Source organism: Neofelis nebulosa, chromosome 10 (genome assembly GCF_028018385.1).
Source record: "Neofelis nebulosa isolate mNeoNeb1 chromosome 10, mNeoNeb1.pri, whole genome shotgun sequence".
In the NCBI taxonomy this organism is placed as follows: domain Eukaryota; kingdom Metazoa; phylum Chordata; class Mammalia; order Carnivora; family Felidae; genus Neofelis; species Neofelis nebulosa.
In genome coordinates, this window is record NC_080791.1 from 108,910,896 (window position 1) to 108,926,857 (window position 15,962).

The following is a 15,962-nucleotide window of genomic DNA, read 5'->3' on the forward strand; positions in this document are numbered from 1 at the left end:
TTGAAAATAGAGCTTTGTCCTTTTTTTTTAAAGATGTCTGACAAATTCACGGAACAATAAAGGGAGAAGGGCACGGTTTTGTGCGATCAATTCAGTTCAAAGATTTTGTGCTAGACACAGTGAAAAGGGGAAATAGATATTAAACCAGACTTGACTCTCGTTCTCGAGTTGACAGCCAGGCTTACGTCTAACTTAATACCCGGGAGAATTAAGACACAGCTTTGTGTGGGCCTATGTTTCAAACAAAACGGATGAGGGTACGGGAGTTTTCGTTGGCCTCGAACAATGACAATGGCCATAAGCTCTACAGAAACACATAAAGAGTCGCAAACAAGGGAACTGGGGACATGGATCCCATCACTGGAATAAAGGATGTAAATGAAGGGTTGCAAGTCCGGTCTTCCCGACCGGGAGTGGGGGCCCCTCGCAGGGCATGCCGGGGATTGTAGTCAGAGACATCCTGCTGCACCGCCCACCAGCCGAGTTGCCTGGAGCCCCAGGTGGAGGCCGCCGCTCGACCCCCAGCCCCGTAAACGACCGTGCCAGAAAAGGAGGCTGGCTCCACTTTTCTCAAGCCTCGGGGAGTTTCCAAGAGCAACAAGGAGGGGGAGAGAGAGACTTCGAAGTTACCCTGGAGACGCGCTCCCGCCCGCCCCTAGCCACGGGATGCCCTAGATGTCCTTATTAGGACAAGAGACTAGAGGGGGTGGTGCCAAACCGAAAGCCCGATGGAGGCTCCTTATAAGGCAGCCTCGGGAGGGAGGCGGGAGTTCGGAGCTAGCTGCGGGGGGGAGGGAGGGAGGAGGGCGTGCAGAATCGCGGCTGGGCGGAGTCTGAAGGGGCGGGCCTGGAGCTCCGGCGCCCTCCTCTCGGCTGCTCGCAGGCCCCAGACCTGCGCCTCGATACTTCCGTAAAACAGCTGGGGAAGGCTGTAACTTCCCGGCGAGATCCTCGAGCCGAATTCGGCTGTACTCGTCTCTCAACCTGGGTTCCTTTTGCATAAGCCTAAACCTAAACCTCCTTGAGGGTCTCTCATCTCCAATGAGTCACGAAATCGACATGTTCTCCCCTTCCACCCTTGTCCGGGCTCTTACCTCCAGTCGGTTCCCCTGAATCCAACCACATGCCCATCTCAGACTCCCTCCACACACCTGCCCTGAGTTCTAGCATTTCCTATTTGTCCCTTTTCAACTTGTTCTCTGTTCCCTTCCGTCCTCCTAGCTTTGGCCTTCCTAATACGTCCCCTATTTTGCGCCCCTCCCCCACTGCTGGGTATCCACGCTCCGCTCCCTCCCAGTTCAGGACCTCCGTTTCTTCGGAGGTCCTTCAGCATCTCCTACATTACCTTTGTATCTCCATCCCTGGAGCCCTTTCTAGATGTCCCTCCTGCAAATATATCTGTATTCATTTGTTCCCCCCCCCCCCCACCTCTCCGTTTCTGAAAACCCCGTCTCCAGCCTCCTCAGCAAAGGTGAGACTGAAACTGACAGCCTCAGGTTACTCGGTGTTAAGCACCACCCCAGCCAGCCCTCCCAGCCACACGGGGGCGCTGTCCGCCTTCCTGTCTCGCACAAAGAGGACCCCACTCTTGAATCTGGGATGGAGGAAAGGGCGGGTCAAGGCTCCGAGGGTCTGGGTGGGGCCCGCCCCGAAGGCTGGTTTGGGCCGGGAGGGGCGAGGGGGTGAAAGGGTATAGAGAAAGCTCTCAGCACCAACCACTTGGAGTACTGCAGGGGCGGGGAGGGCAGCGGAAGGCTCGTCTAGTTAGTACCCCGCGTGGGACCACGTGATTGGAGAGGTTCGGCCCTAACCCTTTCGAGTCAGGTGTTCGAATCCCGTCTCCAGAACTGGCGGCGTCCCATTCCCGTCGGCGCGAGGCGCCAGAGGACCCGCCTTGGGGTTCATGGCAGCGCCGGTCCGCATGGGCCGGAAACGCCCGCTGCCGGTTTGCCCCAACCCGCTCTTCATACGCTGGCTAACCGAATGGCGGGACGAGGCAGCCAGTAGGGGGCGCCGAACGCAATTCGTGTTTCAGAAGGTGGGTCCCGGCTTAATGGGGACAGGTGCGGGCGGAACCAGACAACCAGGCCCGCCCTGACCTAGTACCGTACCCCTACCGCCGCCAGGCGCTGCGCTCCCTCCGGCGGTACCCACTGCCTCTGCGCAGCGGCAAGGAAGCAAAAATCTTACAACACTTCGGAGACAGGCTCTGCCGTATGCTGGATCAGCGGCTGCAGCAGCACAGAGCATCAGGCGGTGAGCGCTGGGGTCGGGAGTCGGTGGTCCCCGAGTCTCCCCCCGGGAGCAGTCTCCATAAGCATCTGGTATGCCTTAGCTTCAGGCACCTCACTCATGTCCAAGTTGCTGTTTAACCTCAGGCTAGTGGCTGGCTTACACATGGAGCCTCACCTGTCTCACCTACCACGTGAGCTGGCAGCGTCTCAGACCTTCCCACCTGTTGGATTCCGTGGGGTTGACTGTCTTCTGCTCCCGCAGGTGACCATGCTCCAAGTTCACCATCTGGAGAGGAGAGTCCAGCTCCAGAAGGGCCACTTGCCACAGCCCAGGACTCTTCCGTGCCAGTGAGGAGTGGGCAAGGGTAGTGAAAAGGAAAATGGGAACAGCAGGAGTAAGATTTTGTGGCTTGGGGGACTTATCAGGCCTGGGTACAGATCTCCCACCAGTGATGCCTGGCCTTGGGCAAATGATTTATCCTCATACTTCGTTTTCTCCTCTGTGGATGGAGATACCGAATGATAACAGAGTCCGTTGAGGAGTTCCACAATCAGGCTGTTTAGGGGGCCAAGCCCAGTAAGTCGTGGCCATTGCTATTGTTGGCTTTTCCTTACTACTTCTGTTGTGCAGTGGGTGATAGAACTGAGGCTGGGTCAGGCCAGTTACACCCCTGACCCCCCCCCCCCCCGCTCCCATCCCCCACTCCGACCATCCACCGTTTGGCTGCAGCTTTTACAGGCCGGCCCATCATCTGAGCCATTTTACAGATAGGGAAACAGAGGCAGCTTGCGTGACTTGTCTGGAGCCAGGCGCTGAGATAGAACCTGAACCCCAGCCCTGCCAGGGATTCAGTCTCTGATGGCTGATTGGTTTTCCTCTTCAAAGCCGCTGTGTATCTTTCAGGTTTCAGCCCAGCCCAAAGCAGGAGGCCGTGGCAGCTACCGGCCCACTCGGCACTCAGGAGCAAGGGCAGTCCTGCTTCTGCTCTACAGGGAACACCTGGTGAGCGCTTGGTAGTCCCAGGAGTCAGGGGAAGTCAGGCAGTGGGGCGTGAGGCTCCTGGAAGCGACTGGACTGGCCCCAGTGCTGAACCCGCCTCGGTTACATTTCTGCCTTGGTTCCAGAATCCTAGTGGTCATGGCTTCCTGACCAAGGAGGAGCTTCTGCGGAGGTGTGCCCAGAAAACTCCCAGGGTGAGCACTGAGATGGGAAAGGGTGGAGCTGAGTGGCTCTTGATGAGACCCCGAGTCCACCAGAGACTTCTCTTCTTGGGAGCAAGCAGTGGTTTGGGGCCCAGGGAGCTGGACGTGTGGTAGTACCAGGAGCTTTCTAAGGGTCTCCTCCCCTGTGGACAGGCGGCCCCTGGGAGTGCTCGACCCTGGCCAGCCCTCCGCTCCCTCCTCCACAGGAACCTGGTTCTCAGGACACACCAGCCAGCCAGGTAGGGTCAACTACAGGAGGTGCAGGGGGGGAGATGTGGTATGATGTTCCAAGTGGGGCCCTACAGTCACCCAGCTAATCTCAGGCCTCGTGCTGTTGAGATAGGTGGGGGAGGGAGGACTGTACTCCCAGGAGCCCCCACTGTTGGAGTCCCAGCAGGATCCGAGAGGAGAGGGTGCCACAGGTTACTGTAAGAGCAGACAGGCTTTGCTGGAGGACACGGCATTTGTCGCGTCTCAGAACGTAGTGGGGAGAGACGCAGAAAAGGCGCTCCGGAGAGAGAGAAAGTGTGTCTGAGATGTGCTTGTTGCAGACTGAGAAATATCCCTGGGCAGGTCCACAGGATGCTGATCCGGGGAGCAAGAACACAGCATGGGGGCATGGAAGCCACTGGACTTGTTTGTGCAGGGTCACCGAGGCTGGCGAGGCCAGCCTCGCTGGGGGCCGGCGGGAGAGCCTGCCAGGTGTAAGTGAAAAAGGGAGGTCTGTGTTCCTCTCCTCCATCTCCCAGGTACTCGTTGACCCCTGAGGGTCTGGAGCTGGCCCAGAAGCTGGCTGAGTCAGAGGGCCTGAGCTCACTGAATGTGGGCCTCGGACCAGAGGAGCCCCCTGGGGCGGAGCCAGAAGAGCCAGGAGCAGCCTCCGCTGAGCTGTGAGGAGGAGCGGGGAGGGGGACGACAGGGGAGAAAAAGGGGTCCCAGAAATGAGGCCAACCCTGTCTCCGTCAGCTATAGCTGAGCTGCCCACCCACTGTGGGTTGTCGGGGGGAACCTGCCTGGCACTGGTGTTCTGGCCTCAGACACACCAACACCCCCTCCCCGCCTCGTAGTGGCGCCAGCGAAGGGAGTGCCCAGCAGCTGTCACTGGAGCTCAGGCCTGGAGAGTACAGGGTGCTGTTGTGTGTGGACACCGGTGAAGCCAAGGGGTGAGTGGGGTGGGGGAAGCGAGGGGGAGGATGCTGGGAGGCGGCACGATCAGGCGTCCTGATCTAGGCCTCTTGTCTCGCAACCCCAGGGCCGGGCACAGGCAAGAGCTGCTCCTCGAGCTACAGCGGCTGCGTGTCACCCACACGGTGCGCAAGCTGCACGTTGGGGACTTCGTGTGGGTGGCGCAGGAGACCGAGCCCGGAGACCCAGGTAAGGGGCATGGACGGAAGGGCAGGTAGCAGAGGCCGGGCCCGGTTGGGGGGTGGGACACGCAAGCCAATAGAACCCTTCTTGGCTTCCTGGCAGCGAGACCTGGGGAGCTCGTCCTGGACCACATCGTGGAGCGCAAGCGGCTGGACGACCTGAACAGCAGCATCATGGATGGCCGCTTCCACGAGCAGAAGGTTCCCGTACTGGCCTCACTGTGCTCCCAGTTCCCTGTCTGCTCTAGGGCTCCTCCTCAGCCCAGGGGAGCCCGGGGCACTTCCGGGTGGCCTCAAAGCAGAGTTCCCGTTAGAGGTGCACCCAAGCAGCCCCAAGATCCGACCCGTGGAGCCCCTGCAGGCACGCGGGAGGGTCTCAGGGTGACTGGACTGGACCGGACTGAGGAGCGTATTCAAGTACCCTCGGGCGGCCGGCCCCTGCAGTCCGGGATAAATAGGACCCAAAGCTCCAGGAGCAGGACGGAAGCAGCTCAGTCTCGGTGCTGGCTGCTGGGCTAACTGCGTAGTCAGGCCATGTGTAGGCCGACAGAGGTTTGAAGAACGGGCACCATTCAGAGACGGTGGAAGGGGTGTCCGTGCAACGAGAACGGTGCGAGCAAAGGTGGAGGCCGCTCTAAGACAGGCAGAGACGCTAGGGAGGATGAGGAGGTGGGTTGGTGGGCCCAGGGTCCCGTGACGATTTTGAGCGTGACAGATAAGACAGCTGGCAGGTGGGCATCCGGGCCTGACCCTGCCCGTCTGTCTGCCTCCTCAGTTCCGGCTGAAGCGCTGTGGCCTGGGGCACCGGATATACCTAGTGGAGGAGCACTGCTCGGCGAACAACCTCAGCCTTCCGGAGAGCACGCTGCTGCAGGCTGTCACCAACACTCAGGTGAGCTGAGGGGGCAGGGCCAGGCTGGCAGGGACCCCGTGGTCCACGGCTCCCGCCAGGATCCCCTCCTTCTCTTGGGTGGGCTCCTCCTCTTCCCCAGGTCATCGACGGCTTCTTTGTGAAGCGGACGGCGGACATTAAGGAGTCGGCTGCCTACCTGGCCCTCATGACGCGGGGCTTACAGAGACTCTACCAGGTGAGCGGGTGTATTTGTCCTCGAGCCCTGGGCTTCCCCCAAGGAAGGTGAGGGCGCAAAACCTCTGTTTCTCAGGCTGGCTCACGGAGGCCTAGGATCGGGCAAGGACTGGCTGGGGGCTGTCCCCTAGAGCTCTGTCCTGGCCTCAGTTCCCTCTTCCCTCAGGGCCATACCCTACGCAGTCGCCCCTGGGGAACCTCCGGGGACCCTGAATCAAGGCCTGGGCCCTCTCCAGATCCTCTCTGCTCACTCCTCACCTTCAGTGACTTCAACGCGGGAGCCATCAAGAACAAGGTACTGCCTCTACCCAGCGCCGCCTTAGGTGGCCCGGCCCCAGACCACTCCTGATACAGTCCTCCCCCGCCCCAGGCCCAGTCAGTGCGCGAGGTGTTCGCCCGACAGCTGATGCAGGTGTGCGGTGTGAGTGGGGAGAAGGCAGCGGCCATAGTGGACCGGTACAGCACCCCTGCCAGGTAGGCCTGCAACAGAGCCCCTTAGGGGTCCTCTGCCTCTGCCCTACCTGCGTGGAATCCAGCTCAACCAGTGCTTTGCAGGGGGGTCTGGCTCTTCGAGGGCTGGACAGACCCGACTGAGTTCACGGGGAGGAGTTAGTGGACGTCAGATGGTAAGGAAAACAGAGCCAGCTAGGACCAGACAGTATCTCAGCCACTAAGAGGGAGGGAGGAGAGAGGGAAGGGAGGGAGACATTCTGCCTGGTGCAGCAGAGAAGGCTTCTGGAGGAGGGGTTGGGCCATGAAGACTGGGCCAAGAATGGCCATACTTGGAGAACATTTGCAGCAGCACGAAGGGAGTGTGAGCTGGATAGAACAGGGCCTTGAATGCCAGGCTCAGGAAGTGTAGCAGTGGTCCTGACCCCTCTACCCCGTGCTGACCTCTTCTGCCTGTCCCCCGTGATGCTGACCTCACCACTCAAAGTGGGCCAGCTGTCCGCTGTTGTCAAGCTTTAGAAACTCAAACACCACCCCCCACCCAGCCTACTGGCCGCCTATGACGCCTGTGCCCACCCCCCACCCCCTCCCCCCCAGCCTACTGGCCGCCTATGATGCCTGTGCCACCCCCAAGGAACAGGAGTTGCTGCTGAGCACCATCAAGTGCGGCCAACTGCAGAGGTGACGGCAAGGAAAAGGACCCAGAGGGAGTGGCTGGGGCTGGGTTGCTCCGGCCCGGGGCCTGAGCCTCACCTGCCTCTCTCTTTGTGCAGGAATCTGGGACCCGCTCTGAGCAGGACCTTGTCCCAGCTCTACTGCAGCCACGGCCCCCTGACCTGAGCCATGCCACGAGGCCGACTCCAGCCCCCACCTTCACAGGCTAGCCAGCCTTTTAATCAGAATCTTTTGGGCTACGATAAAAGTATAACTATTTGCAGCCTTATGTATTATGAAGGTGGTGCCAGGCCCCAGGGGCCTTGTGAAATATCCAGGCAGGAACTGGGGAGACCAGCAGGTCCAGTGATTTTTAAACTGAGCTCCTTAGGACCCTAGGGCTCCCTGGTGGAGCACTGAGACCACCCGGGAGATGGAGTAAGCAAGGCACTGCAGCTTGGAATCTAGTCCTAGGTCATCAGACTTCCCTGATCAAATAAAATTTCCTTCGATGAGAGGTTCTGTAGTTTGGAAAAGAAAAGTTTGAAAAGCACTCATAGTCTAATTGCCTCATTTTATGGATTGGAAGACAGAGGCCCGGGAAGCCACGAGGGTCGAGCCAAGTTGACAGTTTGAGGCCAAGCTGGGATTGAAACCCAAGGCTTCCATCGTCTACAGTGGGGTTTCCCAGGCCCCCTGCAGACCAGTCAAACCCCAGTTTCTGGGCTGGGTCCTGGAGTCTGCAGCCTTATTACCTCCTACCTTTTCAGAGCGATTCTAATGTGCGTGGTACCTAGACCAATCTTGGCTTGGGGCTGCAGTTCCCAGTTCTTATCCATGGGGCCCTCTCAGCCTGAACAGAGACACCCCCCCTGTGGGTGGTGGACCCTCCTCCCACAGCCTGGTCCCTTCCCCGGTCTGGGGTTCACTACAATGTGACCCACCCCCCTCAGCCACCAGGACTCCTTCTTTCTCCCTTTATTGCCTTTCTCTTTCTACTCTTCACAACAGCATCTTCCCTTTTAGCCGAACACAGTCATCCCTGAGCCCCCGGCTCTTCGGCTACAGGAAACCTCTCCCTCCCTGAGGGCTCCCCACCCACACCTCAGAAAGTGTAGGCCCCCACGAAGACGGTGAGTCTCAGTACAGAGCTGGCCCGGTAGCTCATGAGGGAGTTCATGGTGACCATCTCGAGGTCCAGCACGTACTCCCGGGGGCCTGTCACAGGCCGGGCGAGGACCAGCATGGCGCTGACATTGTTGATTTGCTGCAGGGCACAGTGGGTGGGGGGACATGCAGATTGTGTCAACCTACGTGCCAAGACCCTGCCCTGGCATCCCCTCCCTGTCCCTTTTCCTGCACCCACAACCAGTTTGCTTTGAAGTAGAAACCCCTAGCCAGGCTGGGACTCCAGGCCCTCATCTGGCTCTGTGACACCCTTGACATCTCCTCTCTCGTGCCCCCAGGCTCCTGCCCTCAGAGATCTCCCACTGGTGGGGCGCCTGGGTGGCTCGGTGGTTTAAGCGTCTGACTCTTGGTTTTGGCTCAAGTTGTGAACTCCCGGTTCGTGGGTTCGAGCCCTGCATTGGGCTTCACGAAGACAGCGCGGGGCCTGCTTGGGATTCTCTCTCTTTCCCTCTCTCTCTCTCTCTCTGTCTGCCTTTCCCCTGCTCATGCCATCTCCCTCAAAATAAACTTAAAAAAGAGAGAGAGAGCGATCCACCACTGGTATTCTTCCCACCTTTCCCATCTAGTTCTTTTGTCTAACCGGGGTCAACTGATGATTCAGGTGAGGGTGGGAGACTCTTGGGAGTGGTGGGGCCTTTGGTGACCTGGAGGAGGCCGACTTCCCTTCAGAGCATTCAGTTTGGGAAAGAGAAAACAACCGATATCCGATAAACCCTTGGACCCCTCTTGTTGTCAGTCACACCTGGACCCTTCCCTCCTAATGGTTCCACAGGCAGAGAGATGGACTCTTGTACCGCAGGCCCCCGCACCAACCCCCACTGCCTCTCTCCCCAAGGCCCAGCTTCATCGGTTTGCCTTCCTCAGACTCCGCTGCATCTGTCACCTGGGCTGGCCTCTCATGCCAGTGCCTTGTTCTAAAGGTGAAGAAATTTGAGGCCAGATATGGAAGCCGGTGCAGGGACTCAAACCCCAGCGTCCGAAGGCCCCGTTAGAACTGTATTTAACAACCTGCAGTTTGTGCCAAGGGAATTTAGAATACCCCTACCTTTCTACAGAAATTGCACCTCCCAGGGGGCGGGGCTTTGAAAGAAGAGGCGGGACATGGTGATAAAGCCGAGTCTCCCACTTAGGGTTTCCTGGAATTCAATTTCGGATTATGCATATCAGTTGAAGGGTGGAGTTAGGGGAAAGCCTTACCCTAATGTAGAAGTCCCCCTGCGAGTTTCCCGCACGGATCTGAAAGGCATTGTAGGCGCCAGGATAGACAGAGGTCGCTTGGATCTGGAACACATCGGCGGGCACGCTCCGCTCCGAGGTGATGCTCATGTAGCGGTGTACGATGGACGAGGGCTGCTCCCGGCACAGGGGGTTGGAGGCCGGACAGAGGCAGCGACTAGAGACCCGGAGATGAGGACATGAATGAGGTCCTAGCCCATACCCCAGGTTTGGCCCCACCCCTAGAAATAGGGATCCCCAGGGGCGCCTGGGTGGCTCAGCCGGTTAAGTGTCCGACTTCAGCTCAGGTCACGATCTCACGGTTTGTGAGTTCGAGCCCCGCATCGGGCTCTGTGCCGACAGCTCGGAGCCTGGATCCTGCTTCCGATTCTGTGTCTCCCTCTCTCTCTGCCCCTCCCCACTCATGCTCTCGCGCGCTCTGTCTCAAAAGTAAATATTAAAAAAATAATAATAAATAGGGATCCCCAAAGGATCCTCCCACTCCTGCTAGAACAGTATGCATGGTTTAGCCATGACGGACTACAACTCCCATCGGCCCTCGAGGCACTAGCCAGGCAGAATAGCAGAGGCCTCTGAGAGTTGCAGTTTCTGGGGTAGGGGGGAGCTGTGCGAGTGGACTCACTTGTCCGACACCTGGACGTAGGGCTCCACGCAGCGGTTGGTGTCCACGCAGCGGTAGCCCCCGTGGAAGTTGACACAGGTTTGGGCCTCAGAGCACTGGTGTGTGCCCGACTCGCACTCATCAATGTCTGTGTCAGGGGAAAGGGGCTGGAACCCAGACGTCAGGCCACCAGCCCCCGATACCACCCTGCCCGCCCCACCGGGGCAACCCGTACCTTGGCAGAGACGCGTGGCCAGAAGCTGGTAGCCCTGCGGGCAATGACAGGAGAAGCGGCCGGGTTCGTTGACACAGCGGTACTGGCAGAGGTAACTGGAGTAGCTGCACTCATCGATATCTGAGGGAGAGTGGGGAGGAGGGCTCTGGGCCAAGGGCAATCCTCTCGATCCGGTCCCACGAACGGTTACAGAGAGAGCCCCGGCCCGATGTCAGGCTCAGTGTGGAAAGACAGAGGGGGATGAGACCAGCCTAGCAAAGCTCAGTAAGGGGACAGAGGATTCAAAGAAACATCTGCCCAGACCGCCCAGCCCACAGGCCTCTCTGCCCCACCACTGCAAGGCCATACTAAACGAGAGCACTGGGAATCTTTAGGTTTGGCAACTCGCCCAATTCCTGCAACCCACAGTCAGCCCAAGCATACAGTCCCGTCCCGCCAACTGCGAGCTGCACAGGCAGGAGCCAGGTTTTCTGCTCTGGCTCTCCTCATGATGCCCAGCACCGAGCCAGGTATCAGTGGGGCCTTACACAGCGGCAAAGCAGGACATAAACAGGGTACATGGCCAGCTGACATGGAGTGAGAAGTCCGGAGCGGAACCCTGGTGCCATCTTAACCTAGCTGTATGACCCTGGGCAAGTCACGTAACCTCTCTTTGTTTGAAGGATGTTATGCTTACTTTTTTTTTTTTTTTTTTTTTTTATTTATTTATTTTTTAAATTTTTTTTCAACGTTTTTTATTTATTTTTTTGGGACAGAGAGAGACAGAGCATGAACGGGGGAGGGGCAGAGAGAGAGGGAGACACAGAATCAGAAACAGGCTCCAGGCTCCGAGCCATCAGCCCAGAGCCTGACGCGGGGCTCGAACTCACGGACCGCGAGATCGTGACCTGGCTGAAGTCGGACGCTTAACCGACTGCGCCACCCAGGCGCCCCTTTTTTTTTTTTTTTAAACAATCCTCCCACTAAAGCTCAGGGGAGATATTCCCATGCTCGTTTTGCAGAGGAAGGAAACATTCATACTTACATCAAAGGGTTGTTGGCAGGATTAAATGTGGCCAAGTATGTACAGGAAATGCACTGCACAGGCAAGGTTCTCAATAAATGGTAGTTCGCCTTAAAACGTCGTGGCCTGGGGGGCGCCTGGGGGGCTCAGTCAGTTAAGCATCCGACTCTTGGTTTCGGCTCAGGTCTTGATCTCACGGTTCGTGGGATCGAGCCCCGTGTCGGACTCTGGACTGCCAGTTCAGAGCCTGCTTGGGACTCTCTGTCTGTCTCTCTCTCTCTCCGCCCCTCCCCCAGCTCGCTCTGTCTCTGTCTCTCTCAAAATGAATAAATACACTTAAAAAAAAAAAACAAAACCACGTTGTGGCTTGGAACTTGATGAAGCCTGTCTTGTCACTCCCCACATAATCCTCAAGACAACCCCATTTTACAGAAGTAATGGGCTCAAAAGAGTGGCTTGCCCTGGTCCAGGATTCGAATGCAGGGCAACCTGACCCGCAAAGAGGGGAGGACCCACGTCCCTTGTGGGTCTCCCCGCCGAGCCTGAGCTTCCGTGCTTCCTGCTGCTCCCCTCTGGGCCTTCCCGCCCCAGCTGGGAGTCCTGGTGGGCGGGTCTGCAGGTGCCCTACGATCAGCCCCAGGGTGGAATACACAGGAGGTACACGAGGGCAGAACGGATGTGACCCGGAGGCGTCCAAAGGACCACCGACCGTGTGGCAGAAAACACGGCATGGCGCGGGACCCGGGACAGCAACAGAGGCACAGGTGGTCGATGCGGAGCTCTCACCATTGCAGGAAAAGCCATCCCGATGCAGCTCGTAGCCCTGGTGGCAGCGACACAGGAAGGTCCCATAGGAATTGAAGCAGCGCTGCTCACACGGAGCCCCCATGTCGCATTCGTTCACATCTGGAAGTGCAGGGCAAAATGGGAGGGGTGAAAGCCAGGAAGCAGCCCGCTTTACCTAGGCCGCTCAGAAAGAGAGCTCCTCTGCCCCGTACCACCCTGCCCAGGATCCAGGAGCTGGCTCGGCCCGGCCCAGCCTCACCTACACAGGAGCGGTTGTTGGGCCCCAGCTGGAATCCCGGCTCGCACTGGCAGCGAAAGGAGCCGGGCAGGTTGACACAGCGGTGCTGGCAGTAGCGGTAACGGCACTCGTCGATATCTGCGGTGGAGGAAGAGGAAAGAGCGCAGAGGGCACAAGTCATGCGGGCCTCGAGGCCTCACCACTGATGGTCTTTTTTTTTTTTTTTTTTTTTTTTTTTTTTGAGAGACAGAGTGCGCAAGTTGGGGAAGGACAGAGAGAGGGGGGCAGATGAACCCAAGTGGGCTCCGTGCTGACAGCCTGACGCGAGGCTTGATCTCACAAACCGTGAGACCGTGACCTGAGCCAGAGTTGGATGCTTAACCGACTGAGCCACCGAGGCACCCCCTCACCGCCCACAGTCTTGCCTGGGGCCGGGGGCGGGGGCTGGGTTGGGCCAGGTCAGCCAGGACTCAGACATATACCCTCACGGTCCTGTGACTGGCGACAGGAAGGCAGAGGTGGACTGGGGCAAAGGGGACTTTGTCCCCAGAGGGGACTGGGGCAAAGCCTGACGGTGGGCCAGAACAGGTGCAAGGTGAGAGCCAGGCCAAGGGCACAAGGCAGAGACTAGAGGGTCTATTCCCCGGACTCACCTACACATTCGGGCCCAATCTTTCGATAGCCATCGGGGCAGGTGCACTGGTAGGAGCCAGGTAGGTTATGGCACTCCTGGCTGGGGCGGCAGTCATGCAGGGCCTGGGCACACTCGTCCACGTCTGCAGGAGACACCATTCAGCCCCCACTTGGGAGCCCATGCACCACCCAACATGACAGATACCTCAACACGGGAAGACACAGGTCAGGTACCACTCACGGGGTGTGTGAGTAAAACCAGAACTCTCAAAAAAGGAGCTCACGGATTCGACTCAACAGTCCGTCAGCCTGGGAGCCAACAGGAAGGGCACCCCTCACCTGTGACATTCCCATGCCAGAGGGGCATTAGGAGGTAAGGCCCTGCCCATACTCCCAGGAACACTGATTCCAGGGCCTTCCTCCAAAGGCCAGTGGAAGGCCTGGGTGCCAGTGGCACCCAGAAGCGGGGTCCAGATCAGGAAGAGGGTAGAAGACAGAAGCTGAGAAGCAGAGCTCTTGCAGTGTGTGTCCAGCAATCGGGGAGGGGGCTCCAGATGCTGGCTGGAGCGGTGGGACAGGAGCAGGGGCCACGTGTGGCAGGCCCCACACAAAGCGAGGATCTGGATGGCATCCCAGTAGCCCTGAAGAGGCTTTCGAGCAAGGGAGAAACTGAGGTCTGAGTTTTTAAGATGCAGTGACAGATGCTTGGTAGGAGGACTGGAAGTCCCCGAGTCAGGGTGACCCTCACTCACCCACACAGCGCTCTTGCTCATCAGGTTCATAGCCTGGTAGGCAGGGGTTGGGATGTTCAGCAGGGGGCACTGGTGGTGGTGGTCCCTCGCCGTGAAGGTCATTGATGACAGCGGCTGAGCGGGGCAGGCACAGGTAGCCCCCATAGTGGTTGATGCATTTCATCTCCCCCTTGCAGGCCTCGGGGATGGTCAGACACTCGTTGACATCTGTAGAGAGGGGCCTGCTGGGCACAGCCAGTCTCCTGGGCTGGCCGTGGGGTGGGTGGCAGGCAGGAGCCCAGCTTGGCCTTCTATAAGCTGTGTGACCCAGGCAAGGCCTTCCCTCTCTATTCAACAAGCTAAAGGTGCTTGCCCAGGACCCTTCCCCAAGCCTGCCAGGGCTGATGGTGGGGCGGGGTGGCTGTTCCCATAGTCCCCCCACCCCCCACCCCCCATTCTCTTCCCCCAAGAGGGTCTCTATCCCTCCCCAAAGCCCTGGCCCTGGCTCAGCCCAAGAGTGATGTGCAGGCCTCCTCACCCACCCCACAGACACTGCCCTCCCAGGACGTGATGGGACAAAGCTACATAGAAGAGTGATTAGAGGTGCCAGGACCCAACTCCTCTGGGCAGTGCCCTGTTTGTTCTCCTGCCTACTGAGGGGTGGGGGCAGGGTGTCCTGAGTTTCTCTGAGAGGGAGGGGCCTGCATGGCTTCTCCACCCCTAACTGAGCTGGCCCCCAGGGAATCAGAGCTGGCCTCCGCCAAGCCAAGCTGGGCAGAGGACAGGTCATCGGGCTCCCAGTGCTGCTCTCGGAGCTGAGGCCGCAATCCCCTTCCCAGTTCCTGGGGATGGGTCCGTCCCCCAGGCGCACTCACCCCGGCAGTGCTGGCTGTCGGGGTCCCACTCATAGCCATCTGTGCATTCCTACAAAGGGACCAGAGATGGCCAGTAGTCCTTCCCAGTCCCCTTCAAACGACCAGGCCAAGATCAGGGCCTGAGCCTGGCCACCCTCCCAGCCTGCTCCAAACAATGGCCCCCCAGCCGCTTCACCAACCAGGGGAGGGGAGAATCGTCCCCAGCAGCAGCCACCCCAGGATCCTGGTCTCTGTGTCCCTACCCAGCCCATCCCAGGCCAGTGGCCCCACGGTCCCCACCGTGTAGCTGTCCGGCTCCTCCGAATCCTGGGGAGATGCTGCCCCCAAAAGCAACAGCAGCAGCGCCCAGAGCAGTAGAGAGCCGGGGAGGCAGGAGGCGAAGGGGAGCATCCTGGGGCTGGGAGGTGGTGGGCGAGGGGGTGGGGTGGGAGGTGATTAGGGAACTTCTGCCACGCACCCCCCATTCCCTGTACCGGGACTCCGAGCCCTGGCCCGAGCCGCCTCCCGCTCGGGACTGTGCTTGGGGCCCCGGAGCTTCCCAGGGCCGCGGGCCCACTCCTCCCGCAGGCCGGGGTTCGGGGCCCACCCGCCCCGGGGCCACCCCGCCCCCGCCCGGTCCCCCTGTGGCGCGGGCCGAGGAGCGCGGGCCTCTCGGCTCTGCGCTGACGCCGACTCGGCCGAGACTCCGGCTCGCGCCCTCCCCCCACGGACGGCCACTCACTTGAGCCCGCGACGCCCCCGCGGCCCGGGTCTCCGGAGGCTCGGCTGGTTCGGGCAGTGCCTGAGGGCAGACGGACGGGCGGACGCCGCAGCTCCCTGGACGCGCGGCCCCAGGAAGCGCCCCCCGCCCGCCCGCCCGCCGCGGCGCGGCCCACCCCGGCGCCTCCGCCCGCCCCTCGGCGGATTCCTGAGCCCGCGCCAGGGGGAGGGACCCCGACCCCCCGCTTCTCCGCCCCCGGCCAGCCGCAGGCCCCCACCCGGTCCCCCGCGGCGCTGCCCGGAGCCGCCTCCCGGCACAGGGCCAGGGTCCCCCTAGCGCCCGATCCTGGGGGCACGGCCTTGATGCCAGGCCCCCAGACTCAACCAGGGGAACCCCCAGGCCCTCACTTTGCGCACCCCAGAATGTCATCCTGTGCACCTGGATCCTAATCTGGGCTCCTAGAATTCCATCCTGTGCGCCCACATCTAAACGCCGGGGCCTCCACACTCTGCGCCTCCCAGAAAGTCATCCTGGGCACCTGGACCCCACCTAATCCCGGGGCTTCCGGACCCTCACTCTACGCCCTCCAGAATTTTATTCCGTGTACCCGGACAGTCACTCTGTAAACACCAAAATTTCATTCAGGGTCCCCAGACCCTCGCCTGAGGACGTTCCCAGGCCCAGAACTGTTCATGTCTGTCCCTTCTCGCCTCCATCCCTAGGGCTGTCAGCCAGGTGGTC

At 59.8% G+C, this 15,962-nt stretch overlaps 2 protein-coding genes across 5 annotated transcripts; one reads left to right on the forward strand and one right to left on the reverse strand.

Moving 5' to 3' along the window:
- The first annotated feature begins 1,638 nt into the window (after window positions 1-1,638).
- MUS81 (MUS81 structure-specific endonuclease subunit) lies at window positions 1,639-7,548 on the forward strand. Of its 3 annotated transcripts, none has more exons than XR_009250106.1 (16): window positions 1,639-2,038; window positions 2,127-2,256; window positions 2,497-2,582; window positions 3,139-3,237; window positions 3,360-3,428; window positions 3,591-3,676; window positions 4,187-4,327; window positions 4,505-4,600; window positions 4,690-4,811; window positions 4,908-5,005; window positions 5,580-5,696; window positions 5,797-5,892; window positions 6,058-6,186; window positions 6,262-6,365; window positions 6,887-7,022; window positions 7,115-7,548. XR_009250106.1 is itself a non-coding variant. In XM_058689690.1 (16 exons), exons 1-16 carry the CDS (start codon window positions 1,904-1,906, stop codon window positions 7,179-7,181), a joined length of 1,659 nt encoding a protein of 552 aa, XP_058545673.1. In that variant the 5' UTR covers window positions 1,641-1,903; the 3' UTR covers window positions 7,182-7,548. The 3 variants fall into 3 exon arrangements, 2 of the variants coding, with proteins under 2 accessions (XP_058545674.1, XP_058545673.1); XM_058689690.1 differs by having other exon boundaries at window positions 1,641-2,038; window positions 6,939-7,022; XM_058689691.1 differs by lacking the exon at window positions 6,887-7,022.
- Window position 7,549: 1 nt separating this feature from the next.
- Window positions 7,550-15,403, reverse strand: EFEMP2 (EGF containing fibulin extracellular matrix protein 2). 2 transcript variants are annotated; one of them, XM_058689697.1, is made up of 11 exons: window positions 15,243-15,403; window positions 14,801-14,918; window positions 14,522-14,570; window positions 13,668-13,874; window positions 12,936-13,058; window positions 12,304-12,420; window positions 12,045-12,164; window positions 10,256-10,375; window positions 10,042-10,168; window positions 9,381-9,576; window positions 7,550-8,262 (listed from the first exon to the last, which is right to left on the reverse strand). In XM_058689697.1, exons 2-11 carry the CDS (start codon window positions 14,909-14,911, stop codon window positions 8,101-8,103), a joined length of 1,332 nt encoding a protein of 443 aa, XP_058545680.1. In that variant the 5' UTR covers window positions 14,912-14,918; window positions 15,243-15,403; the 3' UTR covers window positions 7,550-8,100. The 2 variants fall into 2 exon arrangements, with proteins under 2 accessions (XP_058545680.1, XP_058545679.1); XM_058689696.1 differs by lacking the exons at window positions 12,045-12,164; window positions 12,304-12,420 and having other exon boundaries at window positions 15,243-15,351.
- Between the last annotated feature and the right edge of the window lie 559 nt (window positions 15,404-15,962).

What these genes read in the sequence shown, in the direction of transcription:
- MUS81 (XM_058689690.1), top strand. Translation starts at nt 1,904, where the DNA reads ATGGCAGCGCCGGTCCGCATGGGCCGGAAACGCCCGCTGCCGGTTTGC. An exon ending in GCAGCACAGAGCATCAGGCG is followed by an intron (nt 2,257 to 2,496) that starts GTGAGCGCTGGG and finishes CTGCTCCCGCAG; the next exon opens with GTGACCATGCTCCAAGTTCA. An exon ending in GGAGCAGCCTCCGCTGAGCT is followed by an intron (nt 4,328 to 4,504) that starts GTGAGGAGGAGC and finishes CCCGCCTCGTAG; the next exon opens with TGGCGCCAGCGAAGGGAGTG.
- EFEMP2 (XM_058689697.1), bottom strand. Translation starts at nt 14,911, where the DNA reads ATGCTCCCCTTCGCCTCCTGCCTCCCCGGCTCTCTACTGCTCTGGGCG. An exon ending in CAACAACCGCTCCTGTGTAG is followed by an intron (nt 12,165 to 12,303) that starts GTGAGGCTGGGC and finishes CTGCACTTCCAG; the next exon opens with ATGTGAACGAATGCGACATG. An exon ending in GGATGGCTTTTCCTGCAATG is followed by an intron (nt 10,376 to 12,044) that starts GTGAGAGCTCCG and finishes ACTCTCCCTCAG; the next exon opens with ATATCGATGAGTGCAGCTAC.